At 52.4% G+C, this 24,337-nt stretch overlaps 1 protein-coding gene across 11 annotated transcripts in view; it reads left to right on the top strand.

The window, feature by feature from the left end:
• The window catches only part of DENND2C (DENN domain containing 2C), a 50,770-nt gene that overhangs the window by 4,015 nt on the left and 22,418 nt on the right, over positions 1-24,337 (top strand). For 7 of the 11 annotated variants that reach the window (XR_004000294.1, XM_030561780.1, XM_030561781.1 and 4 more), the window contains exons 1-3: positions 17,552-17,656; positions 18,345-18,513; positions 20,928-21,935. Coding sequence is in view for 10 of the 11 variants with exons in the window: in XM_030561780.1 (XP_030417640.1) it covers positions 21,085-21,935 (851 nt within the window). In the remaining variant the exon portion in view is untranslated. Of the gene's footprint in view, positions 1-1,863; positions 2,064-17,506; positions 17,657-18,344; positions 18,514-20,927; positions 21,936-24,337 lie in introns of those variants that run through there. The other 4 variants (XM_030561777.1, XM_030561775.1, XM_030561779.1 and 1 more) reach the window with 3 other exon arrangements.

Here is a 24,337-nt window from a genome sequence, read left to right as displayed (position 1 = left end):
AAGGGGTGAGGAGAAGATGGGTGACTTCCACGATGCCCATAGGGTAAAGTCTGGGGCCCAGGTTCAAGGATGTGAAGCCAAATGAAAGGCTTGTAATTAGAGCAGGGTGTTGGGAGTCAGGAGTCCTGGGTCCTATTCCTGGTTGCCTGTGTGACCTTGGGCAGGTCACGTCCCTTCTGAGAGCCTCAGTTTCTCCTAAAAAATCACCTCTTTGTCATGTGGTGATGTCCAGAGGCCCCAGTCAGGATCAGAGTCTGGGCATTGCACAAACAGATTGTTTTATACTGACCCCAGTGAGCCCCATCCCACCTTGTGGGGCAGGCTGGAAGCATAGGCAGTTAATTCTTGGTAGGTGTGTGGGGCACTGGGCATTAGCCTTAGGACGGGATCTGAGGGCGAAGGAGTGCTGTTGGTCTCGCTGAAGTATCTGGGCTACTTTTCTTTAAATGTGCCTGGGGAAAAATTAAAACCAGCCCATGCAGCAGACTGACTGTAAGTATGTTTAGGACCTAGCTGTGGCAATCTGGTCTTTTGTTATATAATGGGGAGCGTTAAATGCGGTGGGTGGTCACCATATGGAATACTCAGTACAGAACACAGCTGCTGAGTGCCTGGGACAGGCGGAAAGTGCCACTCCTGGCAGATTATTCTGTAATTATTCGTTAGAAGCTGTCTCAACCCTTTCTCTGGAGCATCCTCAGTTGGGCACTGGGGCAAAGCATAGTCTGGGCCAGTCTTGTCAGTTCCTAGGATGATAGGATTTTGAGACCCTCTTTGGGGCTTGGAACTGACTTTATACCTTGTATTTGTGGCATCACCAGTGGCTGGGGGGGTTGTATTATTTTGCTACCCCGGTGTCTGAGCCTGTGGATGTTTCCTGGGGTGAGTCGGAGGCAGTGTCAAGGCAAACGGGCCTGTAGACTCCTTGTCATAGCTGCTTTGGCTCAGAGGTGTGATAGCTCCATGGTTTCTGCATATTCACTTCCTGCCTATCCTAGGGGGGTGCTGATGCCTGGGTTGCAGGCTGAACTTGAATGCTGCTTTCTGCTGACCCTGGGGAGGGGAATGCACCGACCTCGCTGATCCTCCCCTAGGGCTGTGTGAACAAGGGGAGCAGCAGCATACGAAGCTCTGAGTGGTGTTATTCTAGTGCCTGTCTTAGCTCCCCTAGCACATGGCACAGACCCAGTGACTAGCTGGCGTGGGGCCCCTCCGCTTGGTGACAGTTTCAGGGCATTGGCAGCTTTCGCTTTTCAGTTTCGCCCAGATCAAAGGTGGTGGTACTACTTCCCCCATGTCCCCTCAAGGACCCATGTCTATGGGGTTAACAGCTGCGAGTGGCCAGGGCCAAGGTACCGGCCTCTCTCAGCAGTGTGGGTCATGTCCATCTCTGGAGCGAGAGGCTGGGGTACAGATCCATTGCTGCCTGGAGATGCCATGTTGCAGCCTTGTGACTCTGATCTAACTGATGGCATCTCTGCTTCTTGCCTCACCTTTCATCTGGTAGGTGGATGTCGGTGAGCGAGCAGAACAGGGCAGTGACTCCCCTAGGGACCAGGGACTGGGGATGGTGTCTGTGCCCTGTGTGATGATGGAGGGAAGGCAGCTGGTTGAGTCCTGACCTCGCCACATGCTCCATGCAGCAGTTCTCTGCTCCTGCCAGTCCCAGCTGTTCGCCCTCTGCCTTGTGGAAGATGAAGTGGTCAGCCCCTTTCCTGAGCCCTGGTATGCTAACCAGCCCTAGGACTCAGCTTTGGCAGAAGCAAAAGTGCTCCTGAGACCTTCATGGTGCAATGAATGCTGGTGTCTCATGCCGATGAGTCTCAAAACGAGAAACATGCAGTCATTGTTTGGCTTTTCCAGGCTTGGCAAGCCGGCTGCTGGCATGTTCCATCCTGCTGATGCATGCTGTAGGGGCTGCTGCTCCATCCAGGCTCTGTGTGGTATGCCGTAGTACGGGGGCAGAAGAACAGCACATGGAACAAACGCTTGTGTGTGATACTCACTACTGGCCTCTCTTGGGGTATGATGGATTAGTTTAAACCTGCTCATTCATCCTGCAGGTGAGGCCTGTTTCTGCTCTTGGTTTTTTCTCTTCTGTTTTGTCTCAGTCCTTGAATTTTTCCCCTGGCCCATGTGACATGCCCTGCCCAGGAGATTGTCATACTGTGTTTGCAGAAAGCAGATGTCTGTTGAGTTTGATTTTCATACTGTGGGTTGCTATTAGTGCAGAATCTTTCCCCTTCCCTATTTCATGGCAGGAGACTGGGGTGAGATCAGGGTGAAGGGTTTTGGGGAAGCTGCTCCTGAGATACTGCAGCGGTGCAGGGTGAAATTGTGGCAGCTTCTCAGCAGTTCTGGGCTGGTGGGGAGTGCTGCGGACAGCCATGAGGCCAGGGACAGAGTAAAGGGTTGTGAAGAGAAAGGAGATGTGGGTGGGGAGTCGCGGCTTCTGCTTGGGGAGCTCCCAGCTGACAGAGGTGACGAAGAGAGGCTCTAGGGTGGAGAGGTGCTGCAGGAAATCGCAGCAGGTGGTGGGGTGTGGGGAAGCTGATGAGTGAGATGCAGCACAACAGGACTGTGTCGTCCTGGAGCAGGAAGACCTGCTCCCTGCAAGATGGCTGTTGCTGCCCCAGGGTGCTGTGCTCATCTCTGTGCACCCCCCTCACCAGCAGGAGATAGATATGAGCTCAGAAAAGAGCCACAGGATGGTCGGAGCTAGAGGGGTTTGTTGGTGGGGAAATGCTGAGCGCAACATGCCTGGCTAGGAGCTTGCACAACAGATGAGTAATGGGAAAGTGGGCTGGGACGGGTGGAGGCTGTGGGCACTGAGGAGCCAGAGGAATCCTTGAGGGTAGTACAAGGAGCTGAACTGGCAATGAGAGGGGGCTGGGAAAGGGAAATTCAAAGGTGAATATCAGGGAGACTCCCGGCCAGTGAGTCTGTGTTAGCAGGGGGAGAGGTGTGTCCCAGGGGCAGTGGTAAACCCCTTTCCTTGGGATATTCAGAACCAGGCTGGACACATCTCCAGGAAACCTGCCAAAGGGAACAAGCTGAACCGGACCCGTGGGAAGGGCTGGATGAGCTAATAAAACTTCCCAGTCTTGCTTCTCTCAATCTAGTGGTGTTTTCCAGCTCTGACATCTGAATCCAGAAGATGCTTAGCCAGTTGGAGTTGACTAATACTATGAGGTTATCAAAGTGTTCTCAACCTCCACTAAATTAAGCCAGGGAAGAGGGGGGCCTTGTGTTTCCAGAGAGGGTTCAGGCTGGAGTGTGGTGGGAGCGAAGAGGAGCTGAGAACCATGGAGTAGGGATATTGAAGCTTCAGTTTTCAGCTTTCAGGCTTGTTTGGGTTTTGTCCCTGTGGCATTATAACTTAATATTATGACATAATAGCTTTCTGCCGGGGAATTAATTGCGCTGTGTACATAGGGGTGGCTCTATGTATTTTGCTGCCCCAAGCACGGAAGTCAGGTGGCTTTCGGCGGCGTGCCTGCGGGAGGTCCGCTGGTAATGTGGATTCGGCGGCATGCCTGCGGGAGGTCCGCTGGTCCCATGGCTTCAGCGTACCCACTGCTGAATTACTGCCGAAGGCGTGGGACTGGCAGACTTCCTGCAGGCATGCCGCCTAAAGCAGCCTGACTGCCGCCCTCGCGGCAACCGGCAGGCTGCCCCCCACGGCGGCTGCCCTTCCCTGGCCTGGCCACTCGCAGCCAGAGCCCTGGCAGGAGCCCTCCCCTCCAGCACCACTCAGGAGCCTCCTCTCAGCCAAGACCCTGCGCAGCAGCTATAAATAAGCTTGGAGTGCCTGTGCCTGGAACCGCCCCTGTGTGTACACCAGTTGCACTGCTGTTCCCCAAGGGCAGGGATTAGTCCATAGCTATTGTGGTGGCTGTGTCATTACAGTGATGCCCAGAGGCCCTTGAGGGAAAACTCTCTTCTGCTGGGTACTGAACATGCACCAGCTGTGTAGCTGCCCTGAATTGCTTGTTATTTTAAATCCATGTGTAAATGCCATTGGTAGATATTGAAAAGCCACAGTTGTGGGTCCCTGGCCCCAGCTGAGTTCTGCTTTCTCAGGTGGGAAAGGCTGCAAAGTGCAAAATCCCTTGTTTCAGCGCGTGCTGTTGAAGTAACCAACCAGCTGTTTGCAAGCCCTCTGAAGAGAAGGTTCACGCTGGTCTCTTGTCAGTGCTGAAGTTAGGATAGGAGCACATACTGAATGGCCGTGAAACCCCTTAATCTCCTACCTGTGTTAAACTCTGCTGCGGTAACCCCTGACACGCTGATTCCCCCAAATGCAGTGTGAACTTGCAGCCCATTCTCCTGGTGGCCCTCGGTGTTTGACTCCCAAGGCTTGTGCTGTGACATGGCTGCAGTGGAAACAATTCTTCGCAGCTCAGGAACACATGGAATTCCATCTGTTTGGAGTCTCAGATTTGTAGAGTTCAGGGCCCGAAGAAACCATTAATCATCCAGTTTGACCTCCTGTATAACACAAGCAATTAAATTTCACCCAGTTACTCCTGTACGGAGCCTAATTTGTGTTTGGCTAAAGCATCTCTTCCAAAAGGCAGCCGGTCTGGAGCTGAAGATGTTAAGAGATGGAGAATCCACTGTGTCCCTGAGGAGCTTGTTCCAGTGGTTGATCACCCTCCCTGTTAAAAACTGGGGCCTTGTTTCCAATTTGAATAATGTCCAGCTGTTAGCTCTTGTTCTGCCTTTCTCCCTTAGATTAAAGAGTCCCTTAGTACCTGGGACTTTTCCCTGTGAAGGTAATGACACACAGTGACCAAGTTACCTCTCTGTATTCTTTCTGAGAAGCTAAACAGATGGAGCTCTTTCTGTCCCGCACTGTCAGGCATTTTTTCCAGCCTTGAATAATTTTTAAGGCTGTTTTCTGGACCCTCTTCAGTTTTTCAACATCCTTTTAGAAATTGAGACAGCAGCGCTGGATGCCATATACCTATTTCAGTCTCATCAGTGCCATATTCAGAGGTGAAATCACCTCCCTATTCCTACACCTACTTGTTCCCCCAGTCCGAAGATTGCATTAGCCTTTTTTGGCCACAGCATTGCACTGGGAACTCTCACTGAGTGTCCGTTCTGAGACTGGATCCTTTTCAGAGTTGTTTATTTCCAGGATGCTCCCTCGTTTGGCAGGTGTGGCCTACTTTCCTGGATGTATCATTTTGTATTTGACTGTATTAAATGTGTTGGTGGCCCAGCTTTCCAAGTGATTTGGATGGCTCTGTATGGCAGCCTATCCTTCTTGTTATTGACCACAGTGTCAATCTTTGTCATCTGTGAATTTTATCAGCGGTGATTTTGTGTTTTACTGTTGAACACCTTCCTCAGTGGCCAGGAGGGAAGTATAAAATCCCTGCTTGTTGGGACTGGGGCCCTCAGTTGTAGCTGCCCTGTTGCATGTAAATGCCATCACAGAGTGCACCCCCTCCTCCACTAGCTCCCCAGACCTGCTGCAAGCCACCCTGCACTTGCTTTGCTCCCTGAGCTGATGTAGTCTCCTCCTAGACGTCAGTCTGGGAGCAGAATCTCTGCTGACATCCACACATCCACTTGGGAGAGCCAGTAACACTTGCAGCTGAGAGCAAAGCCGAGGTATGGGCAGGTCTGTGTGAGAGGTGTCCAGGGCCTCCTGTGGCCACCCCACACCCTGTGCATGCCCCCTTGGTCAGCCGTGCAGTAGGAGCCAGCTAGGGTACAGGTGAGGAGTGATTGTTTCCCCAGTCAGTCAGTTCCCCCTTTTCCACTGCTGCCAGTTCTCGGTCAGCTGAGATGCCTGGATTCTCTGCCGGAGCTGGAACCCAGATCTGCACTGGCCAGAGGGAGGGCAAGTGTCACTTGGGATTCCACTGCAGGTCTAAGCGAGTTCACTGTGTATTGCCTGTGTGGAGGAGCCAGAGTGCAGCACTGGTCTCTCTGTGGAGCTGGGGCTGTCTTGGTTCAGTGGGCACGTTAGCGGTAAACTGTGGAGTGAAGCTGCCTGTCTGCTGCTTCCTAAGCTGGATACAAGTGACTCTGCTTGTCTTCAGAATTTTATCTCAAGACCATAGAATACCTGGGCCCTCCCGTCAGTAGGCCCTAAATTTGCTGTGGTTGTGAGTGAGGGCTCAGGGACTCTGTCCACACCCCAGCTCCACACAGGAGTGGTACAGATCATGTGAATCCCAGTGCTGACAACTCTGAGCTGCTCCCTGACCGGTGGAGCTGAGTGTAACTGGCTCCACAGGCAGTTCATTGGGTTGTACATCAGGGAGAGGAAAGGCAGAGGCTGCAGACTGCTCTTTCGGGAGGTGTGCAGCATCCCCATGGGGTTCTCTGCTCAGGGTCAGACTGGAGATGCGGTACTTTGTATGTGACCGTTTTGAACATCTGTAGGGACTGGAGATGTGATCCAAAGCCCATTGAATTCATTGGAAGGACTCCTGTTGACTATAACAGGGTTTGGGTTGGGCCCTAAAAGAAGGGGGGGCTAGGTATCAGACACCTGGCAATTGGTTCCTCTCACCCCTGCACTTCACCATGACCTGTCTCCTCCTTTTGCCTGTAAAACATACAGCCAGGTGCAAGGCAGCGAAGGCAAGGCACATACTTGCCTGCCAGGCTGGTATTCAGTAGCCTACCTCTGCCCTCCTGCCCCAAGCCCTCCCCACACAATGTGCAAGGTAGTAGGAGATTGCGAGCAGGGTCAGTCATATTGCGCTGGTGCTCAGGCTGCAGAGCTCTGACTCGCCATCTTGCGGTGTCTGGCTGAGCTCCTAGAAGGTTCGTTCACACAGGTCTGGCTGTAATGAGAATTCCTCATATTTCTGTTTTATTTGAAGCACTTGAGCAGCCAGCAGACTAACCAGCCTCTCTAGGCCAGGCTGGGTTAGAGGGCCGGGGAATCTACAGCAGATGAACCTGGAGAGGAGCAGAGGGACTAAGCAGAAACCCAGCTGCTGAAGCCCAGCAGCTGTCCTAGGTGTGTCACTCTCCGTTGTGTTGTGTCCGGATCTTGCCAGGCTCAGAGCTAGGGAGGATTGCTATGCCAGCAGACTATTTATGGGCAGGCTTTGCTATTTTTAGGTAAAGCTGAACATTTGTCACCTCTGGAAGGTGAAGGAGACCAGGCATCGCTGGGCTCATGCCTGTTGTTCCACTCTGACCCATGAAGATGGCCCGAAAGGTTATGTAAAACCTGCTTGGTTTTACCTAAGGAACTTCAGGGACAGCAAGTCTTGTGTGCTACGTTTTTGCTGGAGCCTCCTTGGAAGGAGGAGTTTTCTGGGCCCTGGGCTGTGGACTGGGGCTGATGAATCGTTCAGAGCTTTTTGCCCACCCTTTCTCAGGAGTTTGGGTTAGAAGGGCACAAAACAGCCTGACTAGCAATCCTGGCCCCTCTTGATTCTCAGGCTCGATGGGCAAAACCAGAGGGGATGTGAACCAAGGTTTATGGTTAAAAAACCAGCTGGTTAAAGAAACCTTTGCAGGGGTGAGAAATACGAGACTATGCCCTCTGCCAATCAGACCGTCCTTCACCTGCATGGAGAAATGAAGCTGGCATGGGCAGTGTCTCTTCCCTTGAAAGCTGCATCTGCATCTCTCTGCATAGCCAGTTTATGGCTGTACATTTCTCTCCCTCCCTCCTTTCCCTGCAACCCACTCATCTGGCACTTGTGTGTAGCTGAGGATGAAATGTGTGTGCTCTTCTCCCTGGCTTGGACAGGCTGTCAGCCCCTTGCACTATCTGCTGTCACTCATGCTGTGTGCTTGGATGTGCGGCTCGTAGGCCCTTCACCTTGTGCCTGACCCAGGATGCGAGTTGCTGTGTAGGCCCTTCCTCTGCTGCAGCTAATTGAAAATGGTCAAATGGTCACAGCCCATCTGAACACACACCACCTCTCTGGGATTCTCCGAGCCCCTGCTAACAGCGAGAGCTCCCGCCACAGCTCGTTCTGGGCTCCAGAGAGGGGAGGATGGGGGTGATGGGCAGGCAGCAGGCTGGCCAGGAAGGGCAGCCCCTGCGTCTGTTTATATCTGAACAATGGTGTTTGCACTGTCCGCTGTCCCGTCTGCCACTGCAAAGGAAGGCACAGCCTAGCTAGAGGGGAAAGAGCTGCGTGGGCCATCCCTGTCAGGGCGTCTCAGGTTTCAGGGGACTCCTGGGCTCCCCAAATGGGAAGCTGCTGTTACTGTACGTATTTGGGATGATGCACTTGGCGATCATGGTTCTGTCCACATCGGTGCCACTAGCTGAGCTGGTCTCTGGCCAAAGGACCAGTGCTGCTGAGAGCATTTCAGTGGACCCAGAGAGCCATTTCAGTGACGTTCGGAATCCAGCTCTAGGCTGCCCCCGTGGCGGCTGCTGTGCTTGGTCACTGACGAGGAAGTTGTGAAGGCTGGACTACAACACGGTTTAAAATGGAACTGGATAAATTAATGGAAGTTAAGTCCATTAATGGCTATTAGCCAGGATGGGTAAGGAATGATGTCCCTAGCCTCTGTTTGTCAGAGGGTGGAGATGGATGGCAGGAGAGAGATCACTTGATCATTACCTGTTAGGTTCACTCCCTCTGGGGCACCTGGCATTGGTCACTATCAGAAGACAAGATACTGGGCTGGATGGGACCTTTGGTCAGACCCAGAATCGCCATTCTCATGATAGGGAGGTGAGGAGAATGAGAGGGTTGTTGCTGACACAACAAAACTGTCTTGCTGATGGAATAAGGCCAGGAGTCCAGTGTGCCATAGCCCATCGCTCCCAGGGCTTCCTGCAGGGCCACTCTGCAGGTCAGTTCTCTAGTAGGGGCTGGGGACTGGCGAGTCCCTCTCTGGGCTTTGGTGAGTCACCGACTCTGTGTAAAATGGGGTAATACAGGCCTGCCCGGATCAGATTGGATTAGTTAATGTTTCTGAGTGCTTTGAGGCTGTGATACTCTAGAGCTGCAGAAACCTGAACAGGGAAATATGCTTTGCAGTTGTGAAGGGAAGGAGCTGGGGTCTCGGAGGGGATCACACCTCTCAGAGCGGCGTGTGCCTTCTAACTGCAGTGGGGTAATTAACTGCTTAGAAATGGAGAGACAGCAGTGGTACCTCCCCACTTGTGACATTACTGACCAGAAGAAGGGGCCATTTGAATTCATGGAGGATAGGTCCATCACTGGTAATTAGCTAAGATAGTCAGAGATGCAACCCCACGCTCTGGGTGTCCCTAAACCTCTGACTGCTAGAAGCTGGGACTAGACAACGGGGGATGTGTCCTGTTCTGTTCATTCCCTCTGAAGCTGCTGGTGTTGGCTACTATCAGAGACAGGACACTGGACTAGATGGACCATTGGTCTGACCTGGTGTGGCTGTTCTTTTGTTCTTCTCATAGCTCAGTTCCTTGTTGATGCAGCCTTCTAATGTGGAGACACCTGCTTCTTTGCTCTTCTAGTTGTTTTGGAAGCATGTTAATTAAATGTTTGTCTGTGGGTCCTTCAGTCACTGCGAATAAACCTGTTTCTGCAGCTGCTCCTATGGCTGCTGCCTGTGTGGAGGGAGGTGTGGTAACTAATGTTATGGTGCAGAACAGCCTGTGTGTCCCAGGCCAGGGTTTTGCCATCGCAGGTTCGTGCGGATGTATTACCAAAGCCCGACGAATCGGCTTGGACATTTTGCTCCAGTGCTTGGCAAGGCAGGTTATTCAGTTAACTGCTGCTGCTGCTCCTTGTAACCTGAAGGTTCATCTCAGGAAGCAAAGTGCAGTAGTGCTGAGAGAGGAGGTGTTGGGCCAGTTGGAATGCGGCATTTCCGCCCACTGATTTGTCCTGAGTGCCATCTCTGGCCTTTGCTTTCCAGCTTCCTGTGGCTGGATGGGTAAGCGCCCACTCTCAGGATGTCTGTTTTTCATCTGCTCGGGCTGGCTTTTGTTTGCTCTCGAGGCCAGTAGGACCAATAGGAATTATCTTCCCTAAGCAGAGGGTTAGACACAGTCCAGATCCCAGGAAAGCCGGGCAGCACATTATCTTGAGGCGTGGATCTCTGGAATTGGTGGCAGAAGGACGTGTGGTACCTGGAGATTGTAAACTAACTCACTGACCGACTGTAGACTAACTCGGGACTGAAGTGGAGCCCTCCATTCCCAGCCAACGAAGAGACTTATCTTGAGCTTGGCATGGAAAGCTGCAAAGAGGACTGGCCGCAGGGGGTGACAGAGGTGACTCCTTCCTCGAGCTTCCCGAATCAGGTGCTCCTCCCATGGGAGTATGGGCACGAGACAGTCCTGGCCCCTAGAACGGTTGGGGTGTAGATCGAGCAGCTCCATAAAAGCTGGTGGCTTGGGCTGTGCCAGCAAGGGCAGAAGTAGTGGCAGGCTGGGCTAGGAGCATGACGTAGAGTTAGCTGCTCTGTTCTTGCCTAATATTTCTGCTCAGCTCCTAGCTCTGTTTGTTGCAGGGAATGGGGATGCTGAAAGCAGCTGCAGTACGGCCCATTGCCAGGGCTGTAGTTCTGAGTGCTCTGCTCAGCACTTTCTGCTGTCCCTGGAGCACTGGGACTGGAGTGGGGATCTGAGCTCTTGGACTCTCCTGCAGCCAGAGCAACAGGAAGGTACTTTATGGTCCCCCTCGCCTAGACAGAGCTCTTCATGCTCGGCTGTGGTGTGTGGTGCTGACAGTGCTCAGAGCTGCATGCGCCCCTGGGGCAAGTACGGTGCCTGTCCCTGAGGAGTTGAGACTGAAGCAAGGATTTCGGCTGCCCTGTTTCCCAATTGCTTGTGGAAACTGGGCCCCTGGTACCCTCCACTCTCCTGTGAGGTTAGTGCTTGTTGCCATGTGTGCCACCTCTGTGTGCAGATGATTCTAGGGATGTTGCGGATGCATGGAGGAGGCTGTCTGATGCTCCTGCAGTGAGCAGCCCAGGAGCTGCCAAGCACCGGGCAGTGGGGAGGAGACTCCAGTAGACACTTGGGAGCCCTGCCTCCCTCCTGGCTGATAGCCCAGGCTGTTCTGCTGCCTGCCAGTGTGCCCATCATAGGCAGCTGAGACTTGAGGGGCAGCAGGGAGGTCACTGCTACTAAGCCCCTTTCCAGTGAGTGCTGCCGAGTGGCCCTTACCAGTTGCCCTGTCTGTGGGAGAGGGGAGGGCAGCTTCCTCACTGTCAGACCTGCCACCTCCTGTGCCTTCTCCTGCCACACTCCCGCGGTGCAGCCCCAGTCTGTGGGGGAAGAGACCTCAGCTCCAGCAAGCCCAGGAGGCTCTGCCTATTCTGTTGGGAGATTGCAGTGATCCTGACCCTGGGGGCACAGAGATCTGGGTGAGGCCCAGGAGCAGCGGGGAGTGAAACAGAGGCCAAAAGGTCTGGTTTCTCCAGTCAATGCAAACTCTGCTAATGGGGCAAAAGACAATAAAGGCCCCAGCAGGGAGTGGCCCCAGCATCCCTTTTTTGTCTGCTGTGGAATATGCATTTCCTAACTGGTGTTGGTGGTTGTGCATCAAGGAACTATCTCAGGTTATGCTGATCTTTGATCTTGTCCCTCCGTTCAGCATGCAATGCCTCTGCTGAGCTCGCCTGCACCCTGGTGTGAAACTGCAGGGCCCTCAGGCAAACAGCCACCGGACTTGCTGAAATCCTGCTTCAGAGCTGGGTGGTTTGCTGCCCTTCTAGTGTTGCAGACCCTGGACATTCAGGAATCATGAGTCAGGCCCCGCAGTGATCATGAGATTTTAAAAAATAACGAATGTTGGGCTCTGTTTGTTTGCCTTCTGGTGTTTGAGCCTTTACGGATCTTCCCTCTGCATCCACAACAGCTAGAGACTTAAAGAAACAAATCCCGAGATTGAGACGTGCAGAACTGGGCCTTTTGGAAAAACATCAAGTATAAAATCTGGTGAGTTGGCAACGCTGCACTTCCTGCCTAATGCCGAATGGCTCAGAACCCAGCGAAAGGGGAGGCATTTTTTCCTTAGCTCATTTGTTCTGGTTAAAATAAAGTGTCGAACAACATTTATGCTCACACTGGTGGTGATCCAGCCTATGTGCTCTGTGCCTGCCTCTGGGGTCTCAGCGGGTATGTCTACATGGCAGCAAGCATCACAGCCTGGGTCAGCTACTGGCTGTGGAGACCTACCCCATGGTGCTCTGGAGCTCAGCTCTGCTGCTAGCCTGGTGGCAGCTTCCAGTTCCTAATAGAGGTGGTTTCTGCTGAGCTGGAGACAAATGACAGAACACAGCATTCCTGAAGTGTTTATTATCTGATACTGCCCAGACTTTTCCACTTCCAAAACGGGGCAGAGTTTTGCTCAGAAAAGCATAGGATTTGCATCTGAGCAGAGTAAAAGTGGCTACGAATTCTGAGATGTATTCTTGTTTGTGCCTTCGCAATGAGTAATAAATATCTTTACTAACCACCTCTCTCAAAAATTTGCTTGGCTGCTTTCCCAGAATGCAAGAGAATTGAAGGCCTCCTCCCACCCTTGGGTCATTGTGGTAGGAAGACTTGTCACCTCTTGGGCAGTTCACAATTGAGAAGCATTTTGAAACTGCATTGGCTTGGAAAGCCGATAGTCACAAGGAATTAATCTGTGTGGGTCCTGGTGTCTGCTCTGCAGCCTTGTAATAGGAGATGCCGCATACATGTTAGTGCCTTTGTTTTGCCAATTGCTTGAAATTTTGTGACTGCAGTATGAGGGTTAGCACAGGGCCAGCAGCACCTGCGTTGGGTGGGCTCAACAATGAAGAGTGTATTGTTCCTGAATAATGTTGGCTGCGTTCTCTTTTGGAACATACGGTTTCAGGAAATTGAATCCGGTTGGGATTCTTTGGATGGAAAATGCTTAGAATGCTCTCTGGCTCTCAGTACTGGAAAAAAGATAGCATTCCTACCATGTAGTGTTAAAATGCCTCATGCTTCAACTTTCGGCGAAGATTCGGAAACTTTCTCTAGACATTGAATCTGAGAACTGCATCTTGAGAGGCTATTTTTTTTTCAAGAAATGGGTAATGCTGTTGGCAGATCTCATCTAGAAACATTTAAAATCTTTCTGTACCTAGGAAGAACATTTTCAAATAAAATGATATCGATTTAGAATCTCTGCTTAGTTCCTTCAGATGCAAGGCACTGCAAGTATTATCACCATTATAGGAGTGGGGTAGGGGTGGCTGTTTGGCTACTTTTGAGAACACAGGAAAACCAACTGGAGATTATTGAGCCTTCTGGATGCAGTTTGGAGAGAGCCATGTTGAAGTGCAGCAATCATTTCATCTTTTTTAAAGTGTAAATTTAACTAAAATAGCTTGTAGTTGAATGCTCCCTGCATGAAGTGCTCCCTGCTCAGAAGCACAGTTAGAACGTGCAGAGAATGAGCAACGGGGTGAGGGGTGAAGAACTTTCTCATGTGTAGGAAGCCCAGGTTTTGTTAAAGAACTTGAGAATGTACAAGAGGGAAGAGGTCTGGAATAGCAAAGACTCATCCTTCCCAAGGCTAATGTAACTTGCCTGTGTCTGTGTGAAAGGGTCTGGAAGTACCTGGTTGGTTTTTAGGATTAGAAATTTGCTGATCGGATTTACAGCCTCTTGCAAGCTGGAAAACTTTAGAGATCAGAGTTCCTGCAGAGAAGCCTTACAAGATGCTGTCAGATGTGATGCAGTTAAAAGACCAGGGTGATTTCAGTTTGTCCCTAGTCCCTTGAGTTGTGCTGTAAAGGTCCCTTGGGTCAGGTTTTGCAGAGGTTTTGTGTTAACAGTTTGATTGGATCTCACAGAAATAGGCAGCTTTCTTTAACTTAGAGGTCAGACCATCCCAACCTGCTTCGAAGCAACTTCTTTGATTCCTCCTGAGGGCAAAGTTTATATAGTTTCCTGCTTCACCCTCTGGAGCAGCTTTCATCAAATCCCTCTTCTTTGAGAGCAGCCACCTGTCTCACAAGCCCATGCAGGTTAAGTGCTGCATTCCATTCTTCCAAACAGGTGGGTGTATTTGACAAATACCTGTTCAGTGCTGTGCCTGGCTGACTAAACCCAAAGGAGAGGTGATGCTGGTTAGTTCCTTTAGCTCAACTTCCATCAGGTTGTTTCAGAGGTGGAATAGAAATTAATTGTTGTTAATTGTATCTGGCTCTAACTGTAATTACTCAAGGACCAGTGAGATACCTTAGAGCAGTGGTCCCCAACCTTTTCCGGGTGGTGGGCGCGGACGACGAGCCACCAAGGACCATGGCCAGCAGACAAGCATCTGCCGAAATGCCGCCAAGAAGCGGCAACGTCAAGAAGCGCCGCCACTTTTCGGCGGCATTTCGGCGGTAATGCCTCTTGATGACGCTGCTTTTCTGTGGCATTTCGGTGGATGCTTGTCCACCGGCCAGTACATGGGCGCACATAGATGTCCTGGTGGGCGTCATGGTGCCTCTGGGCACCGCGTTGGGGACTCCTGCCTCAGAAAGCTTGGGTCCCAGAACTGCAGTCAAAGCTGTGCAGCTTCTTTTAGGAGAAGATTGTGGTACCTGTTGATGCTTTTCTCTCTGTAGAGAAGTGGCTGTGAACTGGATGCCTTGTGTTGAGAGTTAGACTCTTGCTCAGTTGAAGAGTGGAAGACATTTGCTGTCTGCTTTATGCCTTGAGCCCAGGAGCACCTATGAACCAAGACAGTTCTGAGCATAGTCTGCCTGAGCTGGCACGCTGTGTTGGTACACCCTCGGATGAATGTCACATGGGTATTGTTCCTCTGGCAATGAGGAGACAGGGGTAGAGAACTTCATTTGAGCAGATGTGCCATGCGGTGGGCAGCCAGTACTGCAGAGCGGTGAAAGCTTGCTGGTGGGTTGCTATTGCTTCTGAACCAAATACTTCTCCCACGGGCTTCTTCCTCAGCTCTCCTGCAAATGCCATGTAAAGCATGTGGTCGGGAAAGGCCTGGGCATGCAGGTATTTCCTGGTAAGTGTACCAGTCTTGCCAACTCCAAGTATTTAAAAAATCATGAGTAGGGCCTCAAAATCTTGAGGGTGATTTTAAAATCATGAGACTGAAAAAAATCAGAGTTGGGTCAGGTGTTTGAGCCATCAGAGGTCATGTTATCAAGCTTTTCTCTACAACCAGGAGGGCTAGGAACTTAGGGGCTGGGATTGTCACGTAATCACCTGAGTACCAAATAGTCTTTTAAAAAATCCCCAGATAGATTAGTGAGATTCAGGATAAATGGCCAGAGCTGTGCATTTCTTGTTATAGTTCTTGGTTAGATGCTCTTTCCTCAGGATTTGAGATGCCCTGAGCCCTACTTGTTGCTGACCTGGTTGCCCAAGTGGCTTTGCCTTTTGTCTGTGTGGCCTCATTCCCCTTTCCTGGAGCACTCTTTCCTCTTTGCTGTTGTAAATCGTTAGGTGATGGTCGGTTGTGCTGAAATCCTTGGGAGCCAAACAGAAATTTTGCTGCTGTAAACTGTGGGTGGATTTTTGCTGTGTCCTTTGTCCTTACTGGATTCTTGGGGTTCCCTGACTCCAGATGGATGGTGAGGGCAGGTTTGTGCCCGGAGGAGGAGACCCATGAAGCAGTTTGATTTGTTAGCTGTGTCCTTGGCTGGGGAACTTGGGAAGCAGGAAGGAAATGGGTTTGTGATGCTGAAAGAACTGGGCCTGCTGGTTCTGCTACGTGATAAGCACACTCTGTATTGGGTCTCGTGTCCCTTACATTCGCTCACAGGCTTTAGCAGCTGTAAAAGGGGAGAATCAGAGACCCCACTAGAAAACCCCTTTTGTTAACAAAGGCACAGACGCTCCCCCCACGCCTGTTTCCCCTCTGCCTCTCATCACTTGGGTGGGCTGTCCAAACCCCGGTGAACAACTCAAGCCTTATCAGGCTGGTTCTGAGGTGGGGCTGGGTACAAGGGTTGTGTGATCACACACAACCCTGGTTAGTGCCTGGATTCTGATGGCGCTGGAGAATGCCTTGTGCAGGCCAGACTATGGGCCTTGGAACCCACAGCTGTGGGGTGTCCAGTGCTTTCAGGTGTTGTGGTGCTGTCTCAGCCTGATGGCTTATGTCACAGCCTTCCTGGTGTTTCATGAGAACTTGCCTGTGAATTCCTTTAGCTTGACATAAATGCTGCAGTATTTTGAATACAAAAGCTAACTGGCTGGGGGATGGATCCTAGTGGGACTGTACAGTGAGACCTGGCTGGGCTAGTCTTCTGCCACTGAGTTACTGAGTCCTGGGTAACTGTGTATCTAGGTGTGCTAGGGAGGGCCTGAGCTGCTTTCCAGCATAACTGTGGGGACACAGGCTCCTTCACCGAGCCCCAGAGCGTTAAATACCTGTGATCTGTGCCTACCGCCTTTCTGTAGCTTCCCCAGCCGATGAGATGTGGAGGGGAAGATGTAACTGCTCACGTTTCCTGACAGCAGACATGACCCTCTTGTGAAGAGAGGGCCTGATGTAGGTGCTGGGGACAGACCCAGGCTGGTGTGATGTGTACTGCAGTTGTGGCCCTTTGCCCTGCAGACCAGGCTTCTCCAGGCCACGCTGCTCCCTCCTTGTGGGGCACCGAACGGCTGGCAAGGTGTGGAAGTGAAAACCGACACTGCTCCAGAAGAATAACTGAGCCCTCCAGTACCCCGCTGCCAGGCCCCTTGTGGAGCTGTTAATAGGGGCGTGTGGGCAGAGGGATGCAGAGTGTTAGCCCGCAGAGCGCTCAGCCCTGTGAATGTCCCATTGTTCCCTGCGCTAGAGTGGCTCTCAGGCCTGTGTTTTGGGAGCTCTGATAACAGAAGTGGTTTCAGCTGCTCCCCTCTCCAGCCCTGCCTGTGAATTGTGCTTCATGGGGGGTTCCCCCACTGCACTCCACCCTCTCTGCACAGCAGGTATCAGACCCTGATGGAGCAGAATCTCTTCCTCAGGATATGGGGATGGCTGGGCTGGGTTCTGGCTCCTGTGGGCTCTTGTGTGGCTGAGAGCATCGCTTTCCCTAATCAGCCACTGGATAGGGTGCTGGATTCTCATTCCCCAGCCTCCGTCCCCAGCAGCCCTGAGCCGTCTGGGTGTGTGTGATTGCTCCTGCTGGCTGTTCTGAGTGAGGTCTCTGCTTTCGACAGCCTCTCTCCTCTGCTGCAAGCAGCTTTGTGCTGCTGCTCCTTGCACTCCTATTACTGCTGCCCTGGCCTGTCCTGCCACTGGCTCAGCTGGTTCCTGGCTCGTAGGTGTCTACTCCCCACATTTGGCTGGGTTCATGGTGTGGTGTCCAGGGGCAGGAGCAGGGAGTAAGGGGCTGTTTTGGTGAAGTTTTTGCCCCAGTCCCAGTGTCTTACCGCTATGGCCTTCCCTATCTTCTGACCCCAGGTTCTGGGTGTCTGCTCCCAGTGGCCTCAGGGTTGGTTTTCTGTGACTCCAGCTAGATCTGTGTCTGGGAAGTGAGAGCTGTGTTATCACTGTGTGGCAGCCATGGCCATTGAGGGGAGGGGGCACTTTCCTGCCTGCTAATCGAGCTGCGCAGATGGGTTGAGGAAGGATGGCTCCTGGCTCAGGATGTTTGGAGACAAAGCTTATTTATAGCTGCTGCGCAGGGTCTCGGCTGAGAGGAGGCTCCCGAGTGGTGCTGGAGGGGAGGGCTCATGCCAGGGCTCTGGCTGTGAGTGGCCAGGCCAGGGAAGGGCAGCTGGCTGGGGCAGCTGGGCAGCATGGTACTGTGGTGTCAGTGCTGGGGAGGGGGTGACCCTGATATAGGGCTGTGTGTGTTTGGGGGTTGCGTAGGTACAGTGGCGAGCACTGGTTGTGCCTATAAAGCCTTAGTTTGCACTGCAGCACGCTGGGCTTTCGTCCAGCCCTTGACACCTTGGGCAGGTGATGAGGTTTCAGTTATTTGCTACTCCCCTGCCTCCACCTCCTTTTGCATCTCGCTGTCACCCTGCGGCTACAGGAGGAGCTGCCCTGTCGAGTCTTTGCTCCTGGCTTGCTGATGCCAGGGAGGGGAGAGCGCCTGTGCTGCAGTAGGGCCACCATGCTGTACAATGAGCACAGCCCAGATGGGCAGAGGGGCCTGCTGGCAGGGACTGGGGGGATACTTGTTCCACTCGCTTGGCTGAGTGTACTCCGAACGGCAGGGTCTGTGTAAGAGCTGTCTGCCGCATGGGTTCCCACTCCTTTTGGGAGCTGGGTGCTGTGACTTTCCTAGATTCAGCCTCGGCATCTGAGTGCTGAGATTTCTGTGTGTGGAACATTGAGGCTGGAGCAGGCTGCCTAATGGGGTTACCCGGTGCCGGTCATGTTAACGATGCATTGCAAGTGGGTGGCTGCCTCCTTGCTCGGGATTGGGAGTTGGCTTGGTCATGTGTTTTGCTGAAGCAGCATGCTGTGTTTTCTCCCCATCAGGAGAGTGCTGGAGAAGACGACAGCCAGTACTGTCCTCCCTGGAGATGGGCAGCATCAGCCTCTGCTAGGAGCAGCTGCCTGTCAGCTGGAAGAAGGGAGCTCCAGTCAGGTGCTGGCTGTGTGTGAGTGCAGCAGGGAGCGGCTGGGACATCAGGACCTCTGCAGAGAGGTAAGTTCCACTATGCATCTGTGCAAATGCTGAGTCTTTCACTGCAGCTTCAGTCCCTGCCTGAGGAACTGTGTGCTGTCATGGCTAAAAAGGAGCCGGTTTTGCTAGTTCTAACAGTGAGCTGCCTTGGCCAGTGCATTTCTCCCGCATCTAGCACCACTGCTGGGCATCCCTTTCTTCATCATGCAGCAGGCACAGCCTGTTCCTCCTGCAATAAGGGGGTCAGCAGCCTCTGCTCGGAACAAAATCCAGGCCTTCTCCCTTCAGTGCATTTCTGCAAACCCCAGGCGCCAGTGACTTGTGGCAACTAGCTTTGCCAGTAGTTTGAGTGGTGTGGTGATGTAGGATGCCCTTCAGAGAACTGAGATCTGCCCAATACACACCATGTAAGCCTGGCTCTTGGCTGAACGCGCTGGGGCACAGAGCCTGTTCCTCGCGAGGGCAGCAGGCAGCTTGCAGGGGTAGCGAGATAGCGGGACAGGCAGGTTTATGATCTGCTTCTCGCTGACTTCGTGCCCTTCCTGTCTGCAGTTCTGCCAGTTCTTGCAGGCACTGAGTCAGTGAGGACCAGGTGGGTTTCATAGCGACTTGGAAAGTCACAGCAGATTGTGCTGATGAGATCAAAAACAGCAGCTTTCAGTGCTGCTTAGCATCTCTCTCTGCCAATGAGCAAGAGGGCCTTGTCCCGTGGGCTGTGACCTGAGCACAAGCCTGAGCCAGGATCTCTGACAGCTGCGCTTGCTGGGGTCTTGTTCAGGTCTCTCCACTTCTCTGGGTCAAGCTTCACATTTATTCAGCAGGGACAGAGGTGCTGCTGAGGGGTGTTTGGTCTCGTCACTCTGTGGAGAGCTACATGCTGGGGGCTCAGCAGGTACCTCCATCAGTGTGGCAGTGTACACGCACACAGCCCTCAGGAGCCAGCCTGCCCTTGCACTGCATTAGCACCAAGTTAGGTTTTCATATTCAAATAGCTCAGGGGCTCATGTCCCACAGGGATAGGCAGGGGGTGAATACCTGGGCAGGTAGGCAGACAGCAGGTGGAGCTGATCCTAAGGACTCCTCTCTCCAAGATGTGCTCTGATATCCCTGGCTCATAGGAGAAGGGATGGGTGAGGATTTGGGCCAAACCCCGCTCTGCAGGGTAAAAGGCAGATGTGGGCACAAGGCTGATGAGATCTTCATAGGCACTGAAGCTACAGCCGTTGCGTGGGAAATTTCTGTGCTGCAGTTCTGCCCAGACCTGAGTGCTGGGTATGTACAGCCCAGTCTGGCTTGCAGCCCTTCCCCTGCACAGCAGCCCACCTGCTTTTCCTGCTGTCAGATAGTGGCCAGAACCACCCAGGCCAACTTCACTTATGTCTGTGGTTAGGATTTCTGTCCTGAACAATATCACCCAGCTAGAGCCTGGGGGTGATGGTCTCTGAATGGCCTATGCGCTGGGTTCCTGAGCAGATACACCGTGCTAAGGGGTTGTTGGACAGAGCAGGGTGTGACTGACCAGCATAGCACTGCACCCGAAGCGGCTGCTGCTTCTCACTCCCCCAAAAGACACCGTGAACCACCTTGCCACTTCCCTGAGACCTAGAGTCTCCCCAGTGGCCAATCTAGGTCAGGTGTGGGCAGGTGGAACGTCGAACAGGTTCCTGCCTGGCTGTGGGGCAGGTGGGGCACATCCAGAGGGAGGGTTAGTGTTGCCAGTCCCTGGGCCTGTCGGCAGTCGACACAAGGAGCCTTTTCGCTTTCCTGCGTCAAACAGTAGCAGCCCTGCGATCAGGGATGTCACTGGCTCACTGCAGACTGGAGTTGGGAGGCCCCTTGCACTATACGTGCATTGAGCTGTCTCAGCACCTCCCCTCACCAGTGTGGCTCCCCCGGCAGGAGCTCCAGCACACACAAGATGCTGTTGGCATGTTGGCTACTGTATTGCGCAGACCTGCTCTGAGCAGGGTTAGACAACGAGGTTGTGAAAATGCTGCACCAGGTCCATTCTGGAGCTCCTGCTGGTGTTTTCAAGAGTGCTGCACCAGTGCTAGCAACCATGGGCAATGTCCAGAGAGAGCTCAGAGAACCACAAATCACCAGCCTGTTTCACAAGCAGTGTGAGCAATCAGTCCATCTCCTCCCCCCTTGCCGTACCCAATGTTGGTGGGGAAAATCAGGGAGCCTGGCACTTCCTACAGCAGGTGTTTAAATCTCTGTAGTTTGGGGATGGGGGAGGCATTTTCAGGAGCAGGCTGAGGTGTGGGGAGACCAGTCTTGAGCACTTGGTGAGGAGGGTCAGCCTTGGGAGAATAATTACTGTTGTGCCCTCATGTTTGCCGCTGAATGCTTCTCTGTTGGGGTGAGTTGGTACTTTCTGCCTCGGAGCTGGACTGATGGATGTTCTCTCTCCCTTCCCCACCCCCTCCGCCCAGGGCTGAATTAGGACTTGCTGCTTGCAGGGTTGGTGTCCAAAGGGATTGTCTGTGTTCTGCTCCCTGACTGGAGCCTAGCAGGTGCGCTGGGACTCTGCACCATCTCACTGTGTGTGTGGCACAGGAGGGACTAGGCGGTGCCTGCGATGGGGTGTTTATGAGGATTCAGGCTCCTGCCATGCACCCAACAGGGACCCCGGATGGTGGCTTTTCTCGGTGTGCTGTGCAAACGCTTTCCCGCAGCCACTGCCGGAACATCAAACAGAAGATCTCTCAGTGGGAGGGGAGGACTAGAGGGGGCTGCAGCGAGGACAGACAGCAGCCGAAGGACTTTGGGGTACAGTACGACCATGGCTGTGAGGCTCTGACAAAAGCCAAGCCACAGGACTGTGGGAATGACGGAAAGGCAGGTCTAATAAACTCAGAAAGCTTGGGCTTGGACTTCAGGGAAAAGGGGAGGAACCATTCTCAGAATGGGGCTGACAGCGAGAGAGATGGTGATTGTGGTACCTCAGAGATCCTCAGGCCCAAAGTGCGCACGTGCTGCCCGATTTCCCAGGCTGAGGAGAACGGAGACTGGCGGGGAGGCCTCCTGGACCCAGAGCAGACACTGCCACCAGGGAACTTCTACACCTCACGAGGGCTGTGGAAGAACATAGAAGCTGTTCCTCCTGACAAGGTCCTAGCGATGGCATTGGAGCTGAAAAGAAAAAGAGAGCGCTGTGGCTTGACAGAGCGAGAACTACATGCTGGGGGAGTGGAGCCCCTCAATGTGAGAGAGAGGAGCTCCGAAAACATTTATTCGGAGGCCGAGGGACAGGAGACAAGGCGTGCTGCCATCCCTCCCCCAAAGCCCCGCAGGACTTTCCGCTATCTGTCAGAAAGAGATCAAACCAGCTGCAGTAGAGAAAAGCTACTGGAAGGCCAGTGTAAGGATTCCCCAGCAGGCTCCTCCCACGAGCCCGAGCAGAGAGAGGCAAACAGGAAAATCAGAGGGAGATCCAAGAGGTAGGTGGCTTAATTCTTATTTGCTCTTGTATGCAACGTTAACCTGTGGAACTCCTTGCCTGAGGAGGTTGTGAAGGCTAGGACTAAAACAGGGTTTAACAGAGAGCTAGATAAATTCGTGGAGGTTAAGTCCATTAATGGCTGTTAGCCAGGATGGGTAAGGAATGGTGTCCCTAGCCTCTGTTTGTCAGATGGTGGTGATGGACGGCAGGAGAGCAATCGCTTGATCAATACTTGTTATGTTCATTCCCTCTGGGGCACCTGGCATTGGCCACAGTCGGTAGACAGGATACTGGGCTGAATGGACCTTAGGTGTGACCCAATATGGCTGTTCTTATGCTCTTATGCACTAGCACCTGCCTGCTCAGCCTCTGCTGAGCAAGTCCCTGGCCCAAACCAGGTCACTCAGTGACCCATGAGAATTAGTTTGTTTCTAAAGGCCTCATATGAATTGCACTTTCAGGCAAGACCTTAAAATCCACAGTAGTGATGGTAGCTCTGCCATTGGCCCTTCTTTAGAAGAGTAAGGAGATGGGTATGTCCTGGCTAAAATACCCACTCCCTGACCCTGTGCGGTGCAGTGACTCCTGTGCACAGACTGCCTGGTCCCTAGTACTGCCCCAAACAAACCTTGCCCCAGAACTCTGAAAGCTGACTGAACTGTGGTGTCCAGACCCTTGGCAAAGCTGGGGTGCTGCTGCCTGCCCTGCACTTTGGGATACTTCCCATGGATCATGCGTTGCTACATGAGTCAGACATGATTCCAGATTGATCTTTTAGTTGCCTGGAGTTTGGGGCCATTAATCTCAGATAAGCACCGTGGCAGCAGGCTGGGCTGGGCTGCCCACTTAGATGCGGATCTAAGAGTTACAGACAAGTAACTCAGCATATCATTTGTGTTAGCTCTCTGCTAGTTCTACAGACGTAGGAGGCGCTGAGGTGTAGCCACCTCTAGGTAAGCATTGTGTGGAGGGGCAGAAAGCCGTTGCTCTTGGATCCTCCAACGCTTTCCGTGGTACTAAAGGTGCTGCAAAAACTCTGGGTTTTTAATGGCCTGTGTCTCCCTTAATGCTTTGACTGACCCAGACTGGCTTTGGAATAAAGCCCCATACAATTCATCCTTAGGCTTGGCAAGATTAGATTGATATCAGTAAATGTCAAAAAATGTTCATGTCGCTAGTCACACACAAGCTCCCGAAAGAGTATGGCCATCGATAATAACCGAAATGTACGGAGAAGCAAAGTAGGGAAGTGCTGCTTGAGGACTTGTTAGTTTGATTTCAGGATGGTTGCTTGGTAAATTTTGACATCTGATATTGACAATTTGTGTTTTAAAGTTATAATGCCTTATCTTTCTAAGGACTGGTCCACACGGGGGGGAGGAAATCTATCTTAGATACGCAACTTCAGCTATGTGAATAACATAGCTGAAGTTGAATATCTAAGATCGGATTACTCACCCGTCCAGACGGCGCGGGATCGATGTCCACGGCTCTCCGTGTCGATTCCGGAACTCCATTGGGGTTGATGGAGTTCCGGAATCGATATAAGCGCACTCGGGGATCGATATGTCGCGTCTAGATTAGACACGATATATCGATCCCCGAGCTATCGATTTTAACCCGCCGATACGGCAGGTAGTCTGGACGTACCCTAAATCGCAATGCCTGCTGTCATTAAGTAATGGTCTGCCCCCTCCCCCATAATTTCCCACAACTATGACAATTTAAACTGATACAAATCTAGAAAAAAGTTTAAAATAAATGTTGATATCTGTCAAAACTATTACAAATAAAAACTGAATTTTGCCCACTTGTGCCTGCCCAGGATGCAGATATGTTGTTTGTCAGAGCTAAACCCCCCAAAGGAAGCCAAGTGTGGAAATTAGTCTTCAGAATGACTAGGCATCTTCCAGGAAAGAGTGTCCTTTGGGACAGACCTTGTTTACAGTCCATATGTCTTTAACCAGAACCCCCAATGTCAGTTGCAGCCCCCTGCCCTGCTCCCCAGGTCAGAGGGCTGGGGAATGCACCACCAGGGAGGGAGGAAGAGGGCAGTGCAGGATCCCTCCATCCAGACAGCAGCACACCGGGTTCCTGCCCTTGGCTGCGCTACCTGAACAGGGCTTCAGCACTGGAGTCTCTGGGCAGGTGCCAGATTGAAGTGCAGTTCCTCTGCCCAGATAGTCCAAAGCCACCCGCCTCATTTATCACGCCTACAAGCTCTTCAGGGGAAACAAACATGATTGGATTGGCTGGAAACCAGTAAGTCACTGGCCTGGCGTTGGAGGCCTAGCCAGTTTTTAGGCCTGCCTGGGGAGGTGGGGCTGGTGAGTTCAGCGGGCAGGGCATCGCTTGCGCCTAACCTCTGCAGCTTATGTCCCTCTTGAGAAGAAACCACTA

Source organism: Gopherus evgoodei, chromosome 4 (genome assembly GCF_007399415.2).
Source record: "Gopherus evgoodei ecotype Sinaloan lineage chromosome 4, rGopEvg1_v1.p, whole genome shotgun sequence".
Taxonomy (NCBI): domain Eukaryota; kingdom Metazoa; phylum Chordata; order Testudines; family Testudinidae; genus Gopherus; species Gopherus evgoodei.
This window is presented reverse-complemented; position numbering and strand designations above follow the sequence as displayed.